Consider the following 24,538-nt stretch of genomic DNA (forward strand, 5'->3'; position numbering starts at 1 on the left):
AGTGTATGCACTACTATCCAGCACCCATCTAATAACAGTGGTGTAAAGTGGAGCACGAGAATGCTGAGCAGGTGTTTTAGAAGCCGTGTCAGTTTGTGTGTTTGTGTGTTTGTGTGTTTGTGTGTGTGTGTGTGAGTGAACAGAGAGAGGGTCACCTTGTGCCCTAGATCAGTAGGAATCTCTGATGTCTGCTATTAGTCACACTCACACACACACACACACACACACTCACACACACACACACACACACACACACACACACACACAGTTGTTTCACATCTGCCTGATTTACATACAACGATGCTCCCACAATGCAATAACACAGGTGTGCATGTAGGTGTGAACAACATACATAAAGAAAAGGCTATTAGTAAGTTACGTTTTTTTCATGCACTCTGGGGATAATAGGATAACACAATTATACTGTTTATTGGTTATTTCATTTGATTGAAGTCAGTTTTGTTATCTGCACTTCAAGAGAGAGTACATTTACTCGCTCAGTGTCTTTTGGTGAACCATTTGGCTTAATGTATCAACAACAATGCAGGCTCAACCTTGTAGATAATTTTCAGAAAGAATAAACTGACTACACTAATGGTAAATCAATGCCAAATTAGTCCACTAGCTGGACTGGACAGTAAATTCAATCCCGAGATTTAAACAAGACCTTTGGAACTTCAAAAGTCAATACATGAACTCATGTATCTATCAGTACGAGTCTGGACAACAGCTTTGTGGAATATATGAAAAGTCAAACCAAAGACTGACATAGAAAAGTAAAAATGAATATGTACTCCATGTATTATTGTATGGATGACAATTTTAGATACATTTATGGATTGGCCTGGAAAAGTTAAAAGTGTCCAGACATGTTTTTGATATTAAGATGGAATTAAAGGGCTGAAGGGTCACTAATATGGCCAAACAACAGATTGTCCAAGTGTAGATTACCATTTAAAGAAAATAACCCAGTGTTGTGCGTGACAATTAATGAATCTAATGTCATTTTTTTTAAAGTTGCTCGAAGTGATATTTTGTGTGGTAAATTATAGATATCTGTTTGTCTGTTGTCCAAAAACGTTAAAAGGTTATGATGCATATTTGATAATAATTACAACAGCAGTCAGGCATAGAAGCAAGATACCAAATACCAGCTTTCAGGGGACCCACAAGTACCCAAAATAGATTAACCTTTCCTTGGAAAGAACTCTGAGCACGATGCTCAACTCAGACTAACAGAGACAGGTTCTGCCAGATGTACAAATATCAATGATCACACTATTTTACCAGCCCCTCATACAATGTGCAGTGCAATGCAAAGGTTTTATGTAGTGTATATCTTATTCATCATTCAGGACCACCAAGGAGGCATCTGATTGGCCCCAAATTTGTTTGCAGCATGACAAAGGCCCCAAATATACATGCAGCTGGAACTACATGAAGAGACAGATGCAGCTGAAGCCACAGACGAACTGTGACAAATTTAAGATGTGTGGTCACGGCCAATATTAATGTCGATCTTTTACTGCCAACTGTATGAAGTGAGTTCATAAATAAAAGCTAAAACCATATTTTTGAAACAATCCTTTTGATGCCTCAAACTTTTACACAGCACTTTTCACCATGTTTAGCCAACAGGTGTCACTACAGACTTTAGTCTCTATAAATCCATCATCTTTGTATACTTTATTTATACTTTGTGTACCATATCTAAGGTTGGAATTAAAATTCTCTGGGGTGCACGCACCCAAGTATGTATGGGCGTCACTTGGGTATGTATATTTTATGGTTTCTTTTATACGGTTTCTTATATTGCAATTGCATTTATATCCGTTTTCACGTATATTTTGAACATGCATCCTGATTGAGCGCTTGACGTGTAGGTCCATATCCACATGACGAGTTGTTGAGAGTTGGTAGATGTGCATGTCAGCTTTCCTCTGAGCCTCGGGGATGTGCAACATGGTTCCCCATGACAGCCTTCTCTGCGTATGTCTGCAAAGATGGAAAGACATTTCCATGGAGAACCATAATTTGAGCATAACGAGACCATAAATAGCTCCTATCCTTTAAAGTAATGCAGGGTGAGAAGTAAAGAAACACTGCAAGAGCGTTTCCTTTGGTGGCAAAATTATGTTTTTAAGTCAAGCTTCCTGTCTCCGTCTTTCTCTTTTACAAATGTTTGCCCAATTCCCCACTTTGCGTTATTTACCTCTTCCCTGCTGCGCCTCATTTCTTCAGCTCTCTTCTGAGTCTCTGTACATGTGCACTCTCTCTTTCTGTCAAATACATACCATTCGTGTTTACAGCACTTCTTTTACTTCCTGCAGTGACATCATTACCCAGAGTGCATTGTGTGCATATTCAATGTGTTCCAATATTAAAACAGGAGTTAAATCCCCAAGTCTAGAGAGTCCATGTGCATGACATTTAAATATTTAACCACATGCTCAGGAAGCACTTAACAACTCAAAGCTGTAAGATGAAGGTATAATTAGAAAAATCTCTCCTGCAGCAGTAGGTTGAAAGTTAGAGAAACAAGCTAACAACTGAAAAGGTCAGCAGTCTGTAACCCCACAGTGGCTGGAAGCAAGTCTTTCACACTCTTTGTCTCAACAAGTACTTTGGAGATGCAGCGCTGCTACTGCATCGCATGAATGTAAAATTAAAAACGACCATGGGTACTAACCAGTTACTAACATGTATAATTAAAGCCTAAACAGAAGCTTTTAGCAGAAAACCTGATACTTCCCAAAAAAGTAGAAAAAGAAATCAGCGGAGAAGCCCCGTGTGGACAATTTGTAATCCATTATTAAACCATTCATCTATGCTGATGGCTTCTGTCTGTGACTGTTAAATGTTCTCCCAAGATATCTGCTAAAAGCCCTTCAAAGCAGCCCTGAGATATTATAGATCATCTTCAGATGGGCTTCAATGATTTAAAAAAAAAAAAAAAATTTAAATACAGTGGTCTGAGCGGGTGTCCTACTCTGTGATTTGACAGTGACAGATGTGTGAAACACACTGGGTGAAACCAGGCTTGCTACTGAGGGCTACTATCATTTTCAAACGTCTGAAAGTAGAAATGTGGTAAATCAGTAGGTTTTGTGAAAATGTCATGGACCATCAACAAAGCTCGTAGGATAGTTTGTTTGCATGAAATGACAGACATAAAGAAACTAAAGAAGTTTAAACAAGAGCTGTTGGTAGTCAACTGGGTATATTATTGTGAACAAGACCCCAATTGAAGAATTTTTGCAAATTTTTTCCTAAAGAGAAGCTCTCTACGATGACATAAAGTAAATTGGTAACCAGAATTATTTACTTGCTCTGGTGATATTTCACTCGGTAACAACAACACACTGGTTTTGTTCTTCTAAACCGAACCACATTTTCTTTTTCCTAAATCTAACCCAAGCGACAATCAACAGTGATGTCACCCATTGGTTTGCTAACTGCTTCTGTAAAACCTCGAGTTTAGTATTTTGGCCATCGCCATCTTGCTACAGGAAACCTGCCTGCACCACAGGCATCTCAATCAAACAGACACACTCTCAAACTTACCGCTTTTTAATGCCTAATATCTAATGAACGACAGGATTTTTTTTCAGATCGGCAACCAGAAAACAAATACGAAGGAGTAACTTTAGCAAATTAAAACCATAATGACTCGTGAAAAATAATTATTGACTTTGTATTATATGAAAGAAGTTGAATGAAGTCTATGGAGCCAGAGCCTTCTTGGAGACAACCCCTAGTAGCCTTCAGTGTTATTGCACATTGACCTCATTTATCACACCGAGAAGCTATGTCCACTTTGAAATCCAGTCTGTGACCTAACCACTTAGTATTTCATGCCAAGGCAAAGAATTTCAAGCTTTGACATGATACCGGGTTGAGACTTTTCTAATAGGCACAGTAGATCCCAATGCAGTAGCTCCTTTCAGGAAAAAAATGTTTTATAATTGGTGCTTGGAACTTCATAGGAGCCTCTCGGCAATCAACCACCAACAATGGTTGTAAATATGCTGTGAGGTTGCATAATGACTATTGTTTTCTGAAAGGCATCCATCTTGCCATTAATTATATCGAAAAATGATGAAATCCTCCTGTGTTTCATGTTCAGCTACAAATACTGTAGGTAAAATGGGAAGAAATAAATACAGTGATGAAGGCAGTCTGTGTGTGTGTGTGTGTGTGTGTGTCACCATTTATGTGTGTGTGTGTGTGCGTGTGTGTGTGTGTGTGTGTGTGTGTGTGTGTGTGTGTGTGTGTGTGTGTGTGTGTGTGTGTGTGTGTTTGTGTGTGTGTGCAAAAGAGAGAATATCAAGTGGAGAGTTGCCAAAGGAAGCGAGAGAACATAATTGATTAAATACACTAGACCAAAAGAGCATCTCTCCCTCTCTCCATCTATCTGTCTACCATCCTCCCATCCATCCTCTGTGCCTCTCTTCCTCTACAGAAACACAGACCAGCTCTTCCACTGGCAGTATGGGAATGAAAGAGAGGGCGAGGGTGGAAATAAAGAAGCATGGGGCGGAAAGAGGCAAAGATCGATGGAGGTAAGGCAGTGAGACACGGAGAGAGAGAGAGAGAGAGAGAGAGAGAGAGAGAGAGAGAGAGAGAGAGAGAGAGAGAGAGAGAGAGAGAGAGAGAGCATTGGAAGTGGGGCGGGGAGAGAGGAAGACACACCGAGGCTAATAAATGCACATTGCTTCGTTTGTTAGCTTGTTAATTATTCATCTTCACATTTAAGCAGAATGTAATCACAAAACACAAAAAGCAGAATTACTATTTAGTGAAGGTATGCATTAATAAAACATGAATAACATTTAAATAATTTTTTTTTTTAAAAGTCATGTTCTGCCATGTTGAACACATGAAAGGAAACATGATAGCATAATCAAATGAAGAGCTATACACTTTTGGTCCTCATTCTTCAGACCTTTATTTTCACACCTATTGAATATGTTTACAGACTGAACAAAAACAATAGAAAAATTGTGTGTGTGTGTTGCAAATGCAGCACCATTGTTTTTAGTTGATGGAGCATAATTTCCTAGATAATTTAGAAGCATTGAGTCTTTAAGCCGTTTTTTCAAATATAATATCAAAGACCGTAATGCAACACTGAAGTCAAGTTTTCAGACGGTGTTAACTTCAGTCTCAGCTCAAACATACAATTTCAGTCACCCTGTTTTGCCACTTGTGTTGTTGATACACAAAGTTCAATCTGAAGATTGTGGTAAGAGCTCGCACATCCAGCAGCTTTGAATAGCTCAGCAATAACTGCTTTAGAATAGATGTATGTTGTAAGCAATCGGCTTATTGAAGGTTTAATCAAGTCTGCTGATGTGTGCTGTTACTGTGTCTAAAGAGCTCCCAAAACCTGTTGTTGCTTTGACTCCCAACTGCTGCATAAAAATGTATTTCAAATGAAAAGAACCTTTAATTGTAAGATTTATTCCAGCGCGTCTGGAGCAAAATGCAATTGTCCCAACTGAGGTGTGATGTTTCTGTGCTGTTATGCTGTGCACTGTGGATGATCTGCTGAATGTGGTTTTGATCTCATAAGTGACTTTGCACAGCAAAGATAGATCAACACATGATGCTGCAACATGTTCTCATACTTAAACGACATATACGATCGTTTTCTGCGCCCTCAATAGGAGCAACACGTCCTCTTACCTAAACGACAGAACACTGTATCTCATTTGCCAAAACGCATATATGACATTAGTGGGTACCTGTAACAGGCAAATTGAACCTTCATTTGTCATGGTAATGGTAATAAACATGTTGTAAATGTTAAAAAATATTGTCAAAACGCCTTGGTTAGGTTTCAGAAAACATCATCGTTTGGGTAAAAACAAATACATCAGTTACTTAAGTTATACTACGTATGTGACATAACTTAAGTTAAATAGTAATGTAATGATGTTAACTTAAGTGCATAAATTAAAACAAGTCAACAATAACTTTTGTTTTCACAGGGCACACCAACTCTGGTCTCCTGGGTGAAAGTCCATCCAATCACCTTTGACTGCTTCCCTACGCAGATTTCTTTGTCACTCTTTCTACAATGTAACCTGACCTCCTCTATTGATCCCGCCATAATTACTACAACCACTAGAGGTCATGATACATTTCAGTGGGGGGGGGGTCGTCACTGAGTGGTGCTTGATAAGTGGTTGATGTGCTCTTACACCGAAATGAAACGGATGTACAGGAACTAAGTAAATAAATATAGTGGATGCTGGACGCAACTTCAGTTCTATGAGTACGTTCATTTTTTGTTTTGTTCAGGCGGGGCGGGAGATACCGTTGGCCGGGCGGCCCGCCCTCCCAAAACAATGATTGGAACAAACACTGCATTTGAATATAGCCATGCTGTAGCGGAGGACACTCTGGAGACTGCAGTTTGATATCTGGCTTGTGACAGTGAACATGAACAGTTTCAGCCTGTTATCTAATGGATGGCTCTCCACACATATGCAAATTTCGTATATTAGTGGTAATGTGAGAGACACTAACCGATACTAACTTGTGTCTATTCATGTATGTGCGTATGCTCGTGTGTGCATGCATGTGGTTATTCATTAGACAGAAGGGGAATGCTACTTAATCAGGCAATCTGTCTTAATAGCCTCCTCTAATTAAGACAGGTGGGAACCACCATACACATACACTCGCAAACACACACGAGTATTCAGAGAGAGGGAGTGCGAGGGAAAATGCACACACATGCACGCACACACAGAAATGCACTCTCACACTGCAGGAGCGTTGGGCGGAATGTAGTCTTGGTGGAGTCCTCATCAATCAGTATAGAGAGACAGAGAAGTCTTCGGTGTGTGTCTTTATGTCCGTGCACACTATTGTTTATATACGGCATATTGTGTATTAATGCATTTGTGTGTGTTGTTTTTGTGTGTATTTGCGTGTTCGTACTTGCGTGAGCATGCCTGCCGTGTCACTCTCCATCAATCTCAAGTGGGCAGAGAGTAATCAGTGTTCACAACAGAACCCTGCTCTGTCTCTCCCTCCCTTCTCTTTATCTCATCTGAATTTCTCTCCTCCTCTTTGCTCGCCTCTTCATGGAGCAACAAGGTGTTTTCAAACTGGCTCGTTCACGTTGACAACAGAGGGCTGAAATAAAACACGAGTGGGTGGTTGTAGACCAAACTGCGAAATAAGCACTCTGACAACGTATATTAACAAGTAGAATAATAACTTTGAGTGCATCGAAATTAATGTATCGTACGCTTCTGTGGACGGTTTTCATCATTTGGTTTTGGCCCCTTAGCTCCAAATAAGGGCATTTTTAATGCAGCGGCATACAAGGAAGCGAAGGGTTTGTGTCCCAAATTAGGGGAAGACCCTCAGGTCAGCACTGGGCTTTCTGACTTTGGTCTGAAGGAGCTGACTGGACTACACTAAGCCTTGACCTCAACCCCATCAAACACTGGATAAAGTGGAAGGCTAACGTAGACCCAGACTTCATCACCCATTATCAGTGCCCGACTTCCCTAATGCTCTTGTAGCTGTGTAGGAGCACGTCCTCGCAGCCAGGTTCCAAAATCTTGTGGGAAGTCTTCCAGAGGAGCAGAGGCTGTGATATCGGAGCAGATTGATGCCCATGGTTTTGGAATTAAAGTGGGAGCTAAATGTCCAAATATAAGGTAATGTTCAGGTTCATAAAATTTTGGCAATGTCAGCATAAACCAGCAAATATTTGAGTACTGCTTAAAACTACGCAAATGTCCCAAAGCACTGACTGTGACGTTCTAAAAAAAAAAACACAGTTGGTGTGGTGATAAAACAAAATTAAGCTCTGACAAAAACCCTTTAAAGAGTTGATAACCATTTTAGTGCTAAATAAATAAAATCTTAACAAAACAATAACAGCTTTCTTGGCAGAAACAGCTGAGATGTGTTAATTTTAGATGAAAGAACATTGTGTAAAATATTTTACACCATCTGTTGGGTACTTTATGCCTGTGACGGCAGAGTAAGTAGACTGCAAATCTAGGTAGCTTCTTCTGTCTGGTGATGTGGTTTAAAACAGAGTCCCAACTAAACACTGAGGTAAGGTATAATGTCTTGGACTTAATTGATTGGCATTGGTTGTTATACCACAAAATTGTCAAACCAAGCAAAATGTCAAGATTTAAAAGTAACCATGTCGAGTTGCTTGTCAGAGTAGATCTAATCCAAAGACTGACCTCAATTAACGACATAACAAAAACATTTGTCCTTAATAACTGAGATTTATGTTAAGGGGAACTGACTATACTTCTTAAGTAGATGTGTGCTTTAAAATGAGTTTCTAGCTATAATAATTTTGTTCTATTTTTTTCCTCTGTGTTTGTCTTAGATATTCAGCCCTTGGCTGGACATGTTAGAGAATGACACACCTGACAAAAACAGCAGAAATGGGTGATAAAGCTCTGTGCAGAGTTTACGCTCCATCATTTTGTCTGTTCGCTGCTTTCTTTTAGCTCAGTCTTTTATCAGAAGCCACTGCAATCTTCGTGCCTCTTGCCAAACCCCATGTGTGTGTCTATGCATGTGTGTGTGTGTGTGTGTGTGTGTGTGTGTGTGTGTGTGTATGTGTACACCTATCTTTGTGAGCACCAGTTTGAGTTTTAGACCATTGAAAGGAGGACTTCTTGGGAAAATGAGAGCATTTTGTCCAGTCCTTACTCTCTTACACACCTTCAAAGGGCTGTTTGAGGGTTAAGGTTATAATTAAGTTTTGTTTATGGTTAGGGTACTTAGTATTGATGGTTAAAGTTAGGGAAAGGGGCAAGAGAATGCATTATGTCAATAAATGTCCTCTCAAATATAGCGAACCAAGGTGTGTGTGTGTGTGTGTGTGTGGGTGTGTGTGTGTGTGTGTGTGTGTGCGCGCGCGCGTGTAGCCTGCAGGAGAGCATAGTAATCAGAGCAGAGACAGAGTTAGAGGAGAGAAGTGGGACAGAGCAGGTGAAGGAGGTTGTGTTATTATTATTATATTACATTATATTATAATTTCAGCACTGAAGCTGCCACTGCCAGTGGCTTACTATTCAATACACGTCACTTTCCAAACACATACACAAATAACCAAAAAGAAACAACCAAGCAAAGACAGGAATACTTGCTCATGCACACAGACTGCCTTCAGTACGGGGAATGACTGACAACGTATTTATGAAGGTATAATTAATTTGCCGTGACCTGGCTCAAATACACATTGTGCTCCAGTGGACCTCAACTTCTGGCCTGGTCTCTTGGGTTTGGCTTAGCAACACCTGGAAAGGTTATTTGCTGTGGGAATGGTAAATATCAAATTCCCTGCCTAATAACAGTGCCCTGTCAAAACACTGTCCCTGCAGTAACGGCATGCATTTCACTGTAATTAATGTCGAGGAATAGCTTCTACATTTTGACTACATTTCCTACTCTTTGGAGTTGATAGAGTTGTGCTTTATAATACAAAAAAAAAAGTAAGCTGTGATTTAAGAGAAAAATATGTCTCTCTGTTAGTTTACTGAAGACAGATACATAAAAGAAAAGCCAACACAGTCGACTCTATTTAGTGCTTATTTCACATTTTAGACCTTCACCAAAACATTAAAGTAAAGAAGTAGTCAGGAGACAATTTGCCACTTTTTTCCCCCAGAGAAATGTGTTCTGGAAGCAAGCCACAAGCAATAGTTTGGATGACAGCTAAAAAAATACAAACATCAAATGAATATAAAACAATCAAGGTTTAGCTCTGTCATGGTATTCAGTATAATGAAGTGCAAAAGTTGAAGATGCCTCAAAGAGGAAATGACCTATTTTCAGTTTTGTATCCTGCAGGAATGTGTATAACGTGACTTTGTTTGCATAAACACTATAATCTAATTATCATACACTAATCTAATTATAGACTTTACTTTGATTCTAAGAGTAATTTGATTAAGCTTAGCTGATGAAGATTCATCTTGATATACTTATCTTAATGCAATCTTGCATAGTTTGTTGACTAAATTAATTGTCATGTGCTTTTTTTCTCCTATAGTCAACTAGTCAATTCACAAGTCGTCCTTTTAAAATGCAAATGCCTGTGTCCTTGGCAGCGCCTATGGGTTTTTTTCTTCTTCCAGATTTGAGACATTGAAGCCAGCAATGAAAAAGACAGTAGCTCTACAAATTAACACCAGATATACTGGGCAAGCTGCACAAACAGAAAAAGCTCAGATGGACAGATTTAGTCAGCGTATGGTGTTTACATCCTTGACCAATCTCCCAATAATGCTGCTGATTTCACAGTTCTCAACACATTTGTATACTCTCCATACGACCTAAGTTAAAGAAACAGTGACTTAGTGACTCGTTTTTTACGTGACTTGAATTACAGTATTCTCGTGATCACTTTTAGCTTCATGTACAAGTGGCACCTGTCACACAAAGTTTCTTTGTGCATGTTCCTCTCATTCTGTCCTTCTCTGCCTTTCTCAACCCCTCTCAGTGTCTCTGTCTCTTTCTGTCTACAACCTCTTTCCTCCCCCATGAGTCCCCCTGATGGCTTTCTCATTCCTATGTCTCACCCTCCATTCCTCTTAGTCTCCTTTCCACCTCTCTTCTCCTGTCAACTCTCATCTCGCCCTCTCCTTGTCCCTGATTCTGCACCTCTGTTTTTGTCTCCTCCCTACCTCACCTTCCTACCTTTCATCTTCACTTCTTCTCTCCTGGCTCCTCTTGTCACCCCAATTGCCCTTTTCAGCTCCTCTTTCCTACCCATTCCTCTCCAGTCTCCTGTCTCTTTGCCTCTCTTGTCCTCTTCTGCGTGACCTGACACTGCCTCCTTAAAACACCATGACACCTCTCACACCATCCTCTCATTTTGCCTCTATTCTCCTCTTTGTTTCGTCCCACAAATAACGAGGAGCTTTCCCAAAAGAGTTTTGTAATTTGTTTCTAAGCCTATCAAAGGTGAGGGTTAATAATGGACTTGAATTTGCCTAGACATGAGACAATAGCCTTGTAGACCAAAATTATGCTTTGGGCCACCAGAAATTGGATTTAAAAATTGATGCCCTGGAGAAACAGTGTGAAGGTCACTGCTGCAACCTAAAAGCCCCAATGTTGCAAATAGATTCAGAGGAAAATGGTCCGCATCATGAACTTGTTCACAAGCTCTCTATGAGAGTCATTTGGCCTATGAATGCGGCTTGTAATGGATTCTCTGGCGTCCTCCTTGACTCTGAAATAAGTGGTTGATGTGATTTGCTTCAGTTCATTTTGTTTAAAAAGAAAAGAACAACAACAACAAAAAACCTCCTCGTCTATGTTGGTGTTATGTTATGAAAATAGCCACAATGAAACGATGCTGGCGACATATTGCCAGAGCAGAGCTGTATAGCCGTGTCTAACATTATCAAAGAAAATACATTCAAAAAGAGTGAGTAAACATAGAAACCTTTCATGTTTGTTTTTTATTCTTACGACTAGCAATTTTTTGTTGACCAGAAGAAGTGGCTAAATGTGGCTCATGCTCATATCTTCAACATATTTCAATGTTGCAGTGGCAAATATGCATGGCAGCAGAACAGCTCTGATTCCCAAAGTCAGGGACTCTATAAAACCTCTGAAGCCTGTAAAAACATGAGCAGCACATCCTGTAAGTACCGTATGTTGTGAGTCGGAGCTGCCACTGATCAGACTTGTTATTCAAGAGCAAATTCCAGCCTGTGTGAAAGTCCCTGTGATCTTCATTCCTGCACATTTTCTCCACATCCAACTCACTAACAAGACACAGACCTTTCACTTACCATCTAATATATCTGCGACCATAAAAGGAGCTGTTGCTGAGAGATAATAAACTTTATTTGATTATTTGATCGTGTGAATGTTTATATTTCTGCTGTTTGTATGTTTGTGTGCATGACTTGTATTTATTACATTTTAATATTTCATGAACAGGGAAGATAATCTGTCCAACACTGCCTCAATTTGTTGTTGTTTCACTTGCTTACAGAAACACTGTAAAGTTTTCTTCTTCACAAAGTTCTGCTTTAATTCAGCTTTTCTCACCAGAAAGCTCTGTGTATCTTGGAGGCCTAAAAATGTGTTATATGCCTTACTATCCTCATCAAATATTTGAAAAATTTACATTTTTAAAAATTAGCAACCTTTATAGTTTAAATCCATGTTTGCTTGCTTGCCAACTTCTGACTTCCTACATTTTGCTTGCACATGACAACTTCCCTTGGAGCATTATTCACACATCAACCAGGCGAATAGTAAGAAACTCTTAGCAATAATGTATATTGTGCCTGTGACATGTGTTCCAAATGCCAGACAAAAACAAAACACAAACACACTCATCAAAACACACTCTAACTCTAAAGTGCTCATAGCGGTTAAGTATTTCACTTTACTTTTAAATGATAACCACAAAGGCTGTGAGTGGAAAGGCGTTTCTCCAACCAGGGTCAAAGTCATCATTGACAGCAATACAAGACCTATTTGAATCACTGAGCCATGACAAAATTTTCATGTGGACTTTGATTAAAATTCAGGAACCAGGCTAGCGTGCCTGACTATTTGCTTGTATTCATAAGCTTGTGTTCCCTGTATCTTTAGATACATATTTGAAATAATCTGATTTGTGTGTTTGTTTGTTGTGTGTGAGAGGGAAACAGAAAAGGTGTGTGTTTGCGTTCAAGGTCACCGTTCCATTTCCGATTCGGGATGGTGCCGCTATCCCAGCATCCCCTCTGCCAGCAGCATTGATTAGCACTCGACAAGCATAACATCACTCACACACACATACACATACATACCCACACATACACACACCCGCATCCACGCACACTCTTTGTCTTGTGCACAGCTCCTTTTCCGTCTCTTAAACGAATACTAATGCTTTGAGCAGATCTGTGATGTAAACTCACACACAAACATGTCATGATATTTGTATTGACTCAGAACACACGAAACAATACGACGCTGAGCCAAGTGAAAGAATGGACCAATTTCAGGACTGCAAAGAATGAGTAAATTTTGATTGATGATGCTGGAGAAAATGGGTTTATATCTCTGGGACTATCCTGGACTTGGTCCAATCATACAGTACTTAGCTGTTTCTGTCCATTAAATCAAACAATATCAGCAGGTTGGCCATAGCTGTCACAGTGAGGCCTGTCGATCAGACAGGACAGAGGCTATTTTTTTTTATTTTTTTTTTAAATTTTAGTAAAAAATTAAAGTTGCAGAGCAAAGATTATGTGTGTTATATATTCCCAGGAACGTGTGTAATCCAATTCCATACAATCTCAAGAATGATAAAGGTATAACTTCTGGCTTCTGATGTGTGGAGCATGCATGTTTAGGGCCTTTAAATGCTTTGGTCAAACCGAGTCAGTTATAATAACAATAAATAGCTATGATATAGGGTAGCATACGTGTAAATGCTACAGAGACTATTTCAACCTTTGCCTCTTTAGACTTTTTGCATTCACACTTGTTTTTAGCACAAAATTAAGCTTATAATTAGTGAAAGTTTATTAAGCCAGAATTTTCCTTTTTTTGATGTGACTCAATAATGCACTTGTGTGTAGTTAATATAAACTTTCCTGAATCACTTACGAAATCTTCTTTCAGGAATTAAAATGGCTCTTTTTTTTCCCCCCTGATGCACACTGTTAGATTAAAGATTTACAAAACTCTAGTATTAGTTGTCAAAATATGCAATTATTATATGGTCATCTACATATAAAAGTAAAATAAAGTATATTTCAGTGTATATAAAATTAATACCTAATGGCACAAGAGCAAGATCAACAAAACAATATTCAGTTTGGGTTTTTACCAAACACCCGTATGAAGTAGTGGGCACTAAGCACATTATGCATTGTTGAGATTTGTGCGTTACTGTACCAGATGGGATGATGATGTGCGGGTGTTCATCATAAGCTGCACAATACTGTTACAATGGGGTGGGAGGGTTAAGTGTAGGAGGAAGGACTTATTTTTGCCAAACTATTGGTAAAATAAATTGACTGTGCGCCCTTGGCCTGAAGTGTTACCCACTAAAACATAAAGCCTCCTGAAATGACTCAGGGCACGTATAGCTCCTGTAACAGTGGACAGTAAATATGTACACACTGATGTGCAGTTTATTTTAGCTGTTTTCATGTACATATACTGCATGTAAATTGTAGACTGAATCTTGTACATACTGTACAATATGTGGATATAAATATCTGTGTCACACTGTGGCGCCAGGGCAGAATTAACTGTCTGCTAAACCAGCCCGCCTACAGTGACATGACTTCAGGCACTTGGCAGCAAGGCACTCCATATCAAACCTGACAAAATTAATTTTTTGTGGCCCCTAAAAAAACAATTCCGAGACAAGCAGGAGATTGGTAAATGACAGACGTTGAATAGCCTATTCCACCATTACCATGAATGTTGTGATGGGCTGTCAAGTAGTTGCACCCAAGAGCACTAAACAGTGTCCTATTTGCTATAGGCATGCAGAGAGACTTGTGAGATGGGCGAGAGCACAGACAGACAGACAGACAGACAGACAGACATATACATCGATCGATCGATCGATACCTACATACATACATACATACATAGATCGATCGATAGGGATGAGAGATCCAGATAGACAAAGTAAGACAGAGATGGAGACAGATCATTCTATTTAAGATGCTCTACTTGGTTTCAAGGGCAACTGATTCTGAAACAACAAAATATAAAATGTGTGTGTGCGGATGTGTATTAGTGTGTGTAGTGTAAGGCTAGGATTACAGGCATTTAGCTCACAGCCATATACTTCTCATAGTCACACCTCTTTGCATGCTGATGAGACTCGAGTGTCTGTATGAGAAGGAGAGAGACTCAGTGTGTTTGTGCGTGTTTGTAAACGTGCGTAAAAAGTGACGGTGTGTGTGTGTGTGTCCGCTTTAGTGTGAGCACGGGTGTACACTACGTTTGTGTATGCTGGTGTGTGAAACTGCTGTTGTCAGCCCTGCAGCAACTGATAAACACACAACAAATTCCTCCACACACTCACCTATTAGAAAATCACCCATTAGTTTTGTCTGCCAATTGGCATGGGAAATGAGCATTTTAGCTATTACCTTCTTTTCTAAATTACCAATGGAAATTAGTATATTAGCCCTCGGTGTTGTGAGACAATTGCTAAGGAATCATGAAGCACAGCCTGGTTTTTACAAAGTCTGCAGTGGAAGGGTTAATGGTTTGATTTCTGCAATGAAGCCTTTAAAGGTGAACAAGCACTGTCATATGTTTGTGTAATCCAAAATGTTCCTTTGAGGATTTAAATAATGCATGTCAAGCTTTCATTAATGTTCATCCAGTTTCAATGTACAAAAGCACTGATACTGCTGCACAGATACTACAGTACTTTAGTGTTTGAAATTTTCATGAAAGCAAGATTCCTTTAATTTCAGGTCGTCTGGGTCTTGATTGAGCCCACAATAAATAAACATCTCATTTGCATACTTCAATGTGGACTATAATGCCGTTTGGAAATGATGTTACGAGCCTTGGGACTCTGACACTGATTCGCCAAGACAGCTTTCAATGCATCTGTAAGTTGGCTGTAATATCAATCTGTCTGCATTTCTTTCATTTTGGAAATGTGTTTTCGTTACATAAAACATTAAATGCTATAAGTATATCATGAAAAACACAAATTGCATCATTATACATCAGCGCCAGTGTCAGGGATGTCTGTATCAGTCTGTCAGTGCACCGAAACTAACGTGTCAGCTCGATAAGGGACAGAATACATACATAGGAACACGTTGATTAAGAAAATATTAAACTATTTCAGTTGACTATAATCCACAAGAGCATATTAGTGGTAATACAGCCCTATGCATAATCTAAGAAATGTCTGTCATTGGCCTGAAACACAGCTGAACAAACGACAGCGAGAGAACCAGTCTAGTGCTTTTTTATTGGTTTTTGTTTTGTACACAGCATCTGGCCAGGACTTTCAATGCGAACGTGTTACCTCAAATAGGCCTTGGGAAAGCATCAGTTACAAAGGAAAAGACGACTGTCAACAGACTCCTGTAACCAGAAACAGCTGGCCTGATTTCCCGTCTGCCGAGTGCTAACAGGACTGGTGTCATTCCCTCTGGTGTGAGTCTGTCGTCAGGTTCACCTCAAAACAAAGTCCCTGTGATCCATACCTCTCATATTAAAAGCTAAAACGTGGTTCACACTCCTCTCTGATAATATGACCTTCTTGTAATGGAGGGCTGAAACTGTCACAACAGTTTAAAATGATTACAGAGAAATCTTTTACGACTCAAACAGCTTTTCTGTTTGGCTGAGTTCTGATTCTAAGTATCTTATATTCTACCTGCTCAACTGTCTTAATGTCATTTCAAAGTGCTTCTTCGTTCCATGATCATCATCAGTCAGATAAGAGAGATAAATAAAGATTGTGTACAAAGAAGAGGGGCTTGGAAACAGCTTTGTTTACAGGCTGACTTTTTGTCAACATTGAGCTTCAGGAGTTTTCATGAGAGGACAAAGAGGACTGACGCTACAGCACAGACACAGAAAGAGGAACACGCACACGCACACACACGCACGCACACACACACACGCACACACACACACACACACACACACACACACACACACACACACTTTACCCACTGCATGGTGGTAGACCAATGTGACACACATGCTCACTTAATTATAAATATACTGACGTGCACGCAAGCAAAGAAACATACACACAGAACAGGATGCATGCACAACGACACGTGTGAATGGATGTGATTGGTCGACATTCTTTGAAGTGAACCTAACTAGAAAATCAATTCCATTTGATTTGCAACCAATTCCCACTTCTTCTAGAGCTGTGAGAGGGATAACATATTGCAGCTCAACAGACAGGCCTTAAAGGCTGATGCCTTACTGTTTAGACTGGCAAATTATCTTTCCCACATTTAGCATGCTTAAGACAAGTTACTGAGCCCAGAGTGATGTCAAATTGCTTTTTTGTTGGGCGAAAAAAGGCAAAGTATGTATAAATTTACAAAGGTAAGGAACCGTGAAAAGCAACAAATCTTCACCTGAGTGACTATAACAAGCACATACTGTATATATAGATAGATATATATCTATCTATATATATATATATATATATATATATATATATATATATATAGATAGATATATATCTTTATAGCATTTTTATTCACAAATGATACCTGATTTACCAACATTAAAAATTACGTAGATTATTTTATGAGTCCTAAATATATAACCTGGTATCACCAGACCCAAATTCACTGTGAATAGATGGGGTTAACTTTAAAAACTATTGGGGCAACCTTTAACCAATCACCATTGATCACCAGATGATGTATGTTGTGCGCTGAAATTAACCAAGCTGTGAACAACAGAGATTCTTCCCCAGCAGAGTGCAATGGCATGTCAGAAAATGACCATTGCAGGTTGTTTTTTTATATATTCAATATTGAAGAAACCTCCACTATGACAGTGTCAGTTTATCTGTTTTTGGCCACATCAGAGAAGGTTGGTTTAAGTTTTGCTCCAGGCCATATGTCTGACTGTCTCTGCTTCCCTCTCAGTACATAACTATGACGTTTTATATGATCAGCCTGGCTGCCAGAGAAGACCCGTGATAAGGGAACATCAACATGGTGACCTTAGTACGCTGTGTGGGTCTCCAGAGTTAATTCAGCAAGTAAATAACTAAACAGCAATATATCACATGGGTCCAGACAGCAGTCAGACTAAATCACACACTACCAGCCACCAACACATTCACCCCCAAAGGCCAACAATCTAAATCTGAGCAATAAATATTGGTCGTAAATACTCCTAAGAAGGCCATTCCTCAAAGTGGTAAGGTTTTGTATATGCCCCCAGTTCAAAATGAAAGCTTGGGAAAAATTATCTGAATGGCCTCATGCTTCCTAAAAATGTGTTACAAATTCAATAACTGTGTTTAGAAATATAAAATTATTTATTCTTCTCAGCGTGAATTTGTGGCCTTCATAAATAATGTACGAACAAACTGAGTTCAGCAGTGCAGATTTCATTTCATAGGAGAGTCAAACAAGAAAGTAAATTTTCTTTGGGCAGAACATAGTGTACAACTGGAGATTATTAATAATCAACTTACTTAAGGCTGGTCGTTTTTTTGCATGTAAATTGACTTGTGCAACATTGTTCTTCCATTTAGTCCAGGACTAGGGCAGCATTAAAAATAAAGTTAAAAAATACAATATTGTTGCCAAAAGTGTTGGCAAAAATCTTTGTATAATCATTCGTATCTGCTTGTTTGATTATTCATACTGCTTTATGTATGTCTTTCATGTAATGTATAGATTGGTAATAACATCGGTCTGTTAATACTAATAATGATTATGAAATACATGCACACGTTGGTCTACTGTGACATGCTTCAAAATTGTTTCATGCAGTCACTAACAGTAGGTGTGAATAAGTGCATGTGATAAACTGGGAGTAGCAGTCACCAACAATTATTGAAGAGTTGTCATTTTCTGTGTAGCAATATACAACTGCTGTTTCCAAACTACACTGTGCTCACCATGTTTTCCAGTACACACACACACACACACACACACACACACACACACACACACACACACACACACACACACACACACACACACACACACACACACACACACGCACACACACACACACACAGAGGAGTAATTATGAGTACGCAGACACACGCAACACTTTCCCAAAAGCAGCTACCTGGCCGTTATTACTTCCAAATCAATTACACACGCACACACACACACACACACACACACACACACACACACACACACACACACACACTAATATCCCTGACCATGATTAGATTCTAATTGGTTACAGCAACAGCAATGGTTGATCAATACCCTAATTTACCAACAATCAATAAGCAGCCAGAGCAATAAAATATTGTTATGAGTGAACCGTCTGAAAACACATGGAGGGTTGTAAAAAGTCTAACAAGCACACATCAGTTAATTCCTCTGTGACATACGAGACCCATGCAGAAGGGCTGTACATGAAGCTATTGACCACACACACAAACACACGCACGTACGTTCGTACTTCAAGGTTTTATTTATTTATTTTTTCAAGGAAAAAAAATGGCTATACTTCCGGAACAGGAGATAAAAACTATGCTTTATATCTGTAATAATGTTTTCTTTTTATTACCCATTTTTACCCAAGTTCTAACTTATTTTTTATTACCCATTCTAACTTTTTATTATTGTACTCCAAGTGCGGTTAAATTGTACCATAAACTCAGCGACTACGTGACTACAGCAGCGTCGCAGAAATGTCAATCGAATCTTTTCCTTTTTTTAAAGTATGGATTGCAACCAGCGTCACCATCATACTTACAGCGGGGCTCTATCCCCTCTGTTTTACTGCCCACCACATTGTTTCCTGCTGCAGACGGTTGACTCAAAGATGCTCTTCTGCTGTGCATTTGATTTCAAATGTCAACGTTAGCCTACCTGCATTTGTGGCAGGGAATAATGGATTTTCATAAATAACCCTTTCTAAACCTCACTATCCATCCATGACTTTCTATTGTACCACATGTGTGTTTTCAATGTTCACCATGGGATTAATTGTGTGTCTCTTGCACCTGGAAATGTGTCCTGCACCCATCTGCAATTTAACACTGAACTGTGATTCATCTCTCCACCGCAACTGTTGTAAAACATAAAATATTGAATCTGATGCAGATACACAGGGACATCCACACACGCACGGATGAATAAATAAATAAAGTGACTCACCAAATGGTTGGTGGTTCAGAGCCCTCCACTTCCAGGTAGTCATACTTTTCCTCTGTCTGGAAGTCTGTAAAGATGACAGAGATGGTGTCTCCAGGTTCGGCCAAAAGGATCCAAGTACAGTCGGCTTGGTTACCATAGTTGCCGGGGAAACCGGGACTGGTCACCACCCCACTGCCGCCCCTCACAGTGCCCCCACATGTGTCCTCAGCTGTCAATCAAATCAGAGTGACAAATAGAAAACCTGGGTTAGGGAGAGGAGGAGGGACCGAGGGGCGGACTTTTTAAAAATTTAATTTGTATTGAATATTGTTTGAATTTCCACAGCTATATAAGATCGGGTGAGTCAATTGACAAAAGATATAGATTAAGTTTATATACCAGATTAGCAATTAAGATCTAATTCTCAATGTACCTAACATTATTTCTAAACCACTCAAGTAGATTACAGGTCAGCCAGCCCAACTCCCCAACTCTCTCCCTGCAGGAGGCGGCTTTTTTCAGTTACCCAATTTTAGTATTGCAGGTACACTTTTTGCTCTCAACTTTGAATGTTATTTTGTGGCTTGAGTGTTAGAAATGGATGACCTTCTCATGATACATAAACTGTCAATTCATACTAGCAAACCATATCGTGAAATATGGAGCTCTCACATCACACTTGATATGAGGTCGATATGAAAAGTAGCCGGGACAGTGTATAACTGAAGAGTCCTTATTTTTTATGGACTGTCAGTTCTCTGCCTTTAAAGAATGACACTGTTTTCTTTTAGCCAGTTAGAATTAGGGGTGGGGTTCAGGGGTTAGGCTGCTGTTCCTGTCACACTCAGAGCTGCTGTCCTCTCCTCCAATAATAAGTTTCTCCAATCACGGAGCTCCGCTCTCGTCTCCTCCAATCACAACCTAGGAACTTCAGATTCTGCTGTTTCCCAATTGGCTGGCTTAGAGTCAGTCTATCAATTAAACCTCAATTTGTTTCAGAACATATAGAAACAGATGTGATGATAGATTTGCCTGATTTTCTGATCAATTATTGATCACATCTGATTGGTTGCATTATATAATTGATAGTAGTGCTGATTACTGTGTAACAGATAAAGACACATGGATTGCGCTGTGCACACGGCATAAATTATACAGATATAATTTATACAGATACACTCACTGAGAAAAAACATACTACATTGGACCTTGTTATGTCACTGAGGCATTGGATGTTTGGCGAGTCATTTCAGAGAACTGTGCTCAATTCACTTTATCAAAACACTTACTTTTATATCCAGTCTATTCCTTATATATCCTCATTCAAAAGTGAATGCCAGTCTCTGCATTTTAAACTGTATTTATCAAAAGCAAAATGAGCCTTGCCAGTGTCCCAGTGACAAAAGATACAATGTTGAATCTTTTTTTCTGAGAGCGTACAAGTCCAACTGTAAACGTAGTATAAATTATACCCGTATAATTTATAGTTATACATAAAAGAGGCAATACTGTATGTAACACACTCTTATAACAGACATGTATTTTCCTACAAACCAGTAAGTGCAATTTGGGATGACACGTGATTAATATCACTCTACAACACATCGCATGTTGATATCATCCGTATTTAGAGAGGACACAGCAGATGTGTGTTGTCCTTAAACTGCACTCACTGACAAGCTGAAAGAAACACGTCCTTTATAAGAGTGTAAACAGGCACTGTCAGGTATACATGCACATCTGTCAGGCTCATCCAGGCAATGCATGTACACATGACAGAGGTAAGGTAGGGACCAAGCCAGACTCCACCCACAGGAGGGGGTAAAGAGAATAACTGTGGTCCAAGACTCACATCTTGCAACAGATGATAACCAATATAAATGAACAGAAACATTAGCAAAATATATTAGAAAATCGGACAGAACACAGACAGGAAATACATAGAGGCTAACGAGGGAACATAAATAGATAGGAACAAACAGAGACAAACAGAACTAGAGGGAAATAAAAAGAAAAATCAGAATTTAAATAGTCAAAGGGTTGGTACAAACTGCAACAGAAACAAGAAACAGAGTGAAACAAAATAGGTGGTTTGAAATGAATTTTAAGATAGACTGAGCCTTTTTCGATAGATCAGAGTTTGAAGTTAGGAACAATACACATTTTCCATTGGTTACATCTCATTAGAAATGCCGCTTTTGTCAAAATGCTTTGACATAAGCTGGTGTTCTGCACGTGCTGAGATGAAAAATAAGTCCTGCATTGTCCCAAACTACAGGTGCTGATGTACTGACAGTGAAGGGCAGAAATTCATCATTAATTCATGAACAATTCTTTCATATAAGCAGATTCATACAGGCTGTTCAATCAGTCAGTCAGGCAGAGAGACAGACAGACAGAGAGGCATACAGACAGGCAGAGCAGGCACTGACAGACAGACCATTCAGTTATCCAGATAGACAGTCACTCCACAGCCAGACAGTTAAGGAGATTTGTGCAAATGACCCGGCACCCCAAACCAGGACCTGCTGAGACCCCATCGCATTTGCAGGAGAGCGATGATGCAGTAGTCGGCGGGTGCGAGTCTGTGTGTATGTGTGTGTGTGTGTGTGTGTGTGTGTGTGTGTGTGTGTGTGTGTGTGTGTGTGTGTGTGTGTGTGTGTGTGTTTGTGTGTCCTTGTGTCCACACCGTGGGAGAGAGCGCTTGCAGGATGACAGCTGTCACAGGTTTATCATGACAACAGCAGGATGCCCGCAAGCACCAGGTGGACACGCACCTGCACTCACATACACACTTACACACACACTCACTCACTCAGTCACACACACGCACATGCACACGCTTCTCCCAGCCCTCCAGCTTATTGATGTGCCAGTGACAGTTGACAGACAGGTGGAAAGGCCTCAAGGTGCACTGATGTGTGGCTCTTGTTAAAGGAGAGGATATTAACTTGTCAAATAATGAAAAAAAAAAAAAAAAAAACTTTTAACTAAACAACTAAGCAGCACTCTTATGAGCAGAATATGGCATCATGTGCTGTCAAAATCCTAACCTAAATATAAAAGGAAAAAACGGTGCACTGAACTGATACAGAAATTCAAAGGTAGGTAAAGTTATGCCTGGATTGGTTCAAAACAACAGATTCAAACAGAAATCTTAAAAGAAAATAATCAACATTTATGTGGATACTAAAAAACATCTTTGTCAAGTTTCATTTGTGTGTGCTCCTCTGGGAGTGTGTGTCTATGTGTTGCACACCCTCTCCTACTGAAGGGTGTCTACTAGAAGTAGTTGGCAAGCTATATATGTATATATATATATATATATATATATATATATATATATATATATATATGCTAATAAAGGAGATGATATGAAGTGCAGTTGTGTGAAATTCATCAGTATCATTTTTGTATATAATTGTAAACCTGACCCAGACTAGAAACTACTTGGAGGAAAGCGAAAAGCCACGTAATGACTCTATGTGATAATTTTAACTGACATATGATGCAATTAGTATCCTCACTAATTCGGTTGTGTGTCATCTAGGAATGGCAGGGCTGTATAGAGAGCACTTCAGGAGCAGCTGCTCTAATAAAAAGAGACATTTGTTGCGTGTTCACATGGGGAGGGTGAGATGCCTAAAGCCAACTCTGATTACCTTCTGCTAAATGTGTGTGCGTCCGACATGAAGTGCGACTGGCCGGCTCTCCATGTTGCACCTGTTAATTTTGGATACTGCTTGCTCCTGCTCCATCAATCATAATGACACACACATCTGTGTGACAGTGTTAAATATTACCTGTGTCTAGCTGACATAATTTTCGTGTCCTATCACTTCCCTTTCTTTCTCAGCAGCAGTTCAAAATGAAAATGGCGCTATTAAAACAACAATCGTGTATCTCGTTACTAAAAGCAGGTCCTAGTGAAATATACTGCATGCTGTTATATTTCTGGAATAGGTTAAACACGCTGCAGCTTTCTTTTTCTGCATTTTTGGAATCCACACCATCTGAACTAAGACGAAAAATGGAATTTCATTACATACAAGTCTGATCAGCTTTAAGCAGAAATCTTTAAATCCAATAAGCATTTAATTGAATCTGTGCCTGACAAAGAAGGAGCACTGAGGTCACTGCAGCTACAGCCAACGTACGAAGGGAACTTGCTCGAAAGCGAGACACGAAATAAATATGATTGATTATTAAATCATAAGAAAATGGCTGACAGCTAAATTATTTGATATCTGCTTATCAAAACCCTGTTAGGTAAATCTGTGTGCATTGGTTAGATTGAAGGTATTATATGAAGGATTACAGTTATCCCCAAATCTCCCAGAGAGAGCAGGAAAGTAATATATTCCTAGAAAGTTTCACAATTTCAGATTTTAATATTTATTTTCCAAATCTTTTAAAACAGTGCTATTCAATTGTTAATGGTTACAAAGTGGTATCCGTCTGTCCGTCCATATATTCATCTAGTAAGGATAGATTAACATAGCATTTTAATGAGCTCTGACCTCATTGTGTTCTGCATTTCACCATAGTTGTGTTTTAGTTAGAAATGGACATCAATTTGAATCATTTTCTATATTTCCAGGATTTTTTTTTCATGCTGCAGGTTCCACAAATAGTCATATCTCTTTGTTTTCACTTATAGGCAAAACTGTGGAGAGCGGATCAGATCTTTCGGACAGACTGTCCACACTGTTATT

The 24,538-nt window shown here is 39.3% G+C and overlaps 1 protein-coding gene across 1 annotated transcript in view; it reads right to left on the bottom strand.

The window, feature by feature from the left end:
- The window catches only part of LOC138214832 (CUB and sushi domain-containing protein 3-like), a 337,499-nt gene that overhangs the window by 143,691 nt on the left and 169,270 nt on the right, over window positions 1-24,538 (bottom strand). The window contains 1 exon segment of the mRNA XM_069176654.1: window positions 19,845-20,052. Within this exon segment, the coding sequence (XP_069032755.1) occupies window positions 19,845-20,052 (208 nt within the window).

Source organism: Embiotoca jacksoni, unplaced genomic scaffold (assembly GCF_022577435.1).
Source record: "Embiotoca jacksoni isolate LCO1_2020_lvr unplaced genomic scaffold, fEmbJac1.0.p SCAF_7, whole genome shotgun sequence".
NCBI lineage: Eukaryota > Metazoa > Chordata > Actinopteri > Embiotocidae > Embiotoca > Embiotoca jacksoni.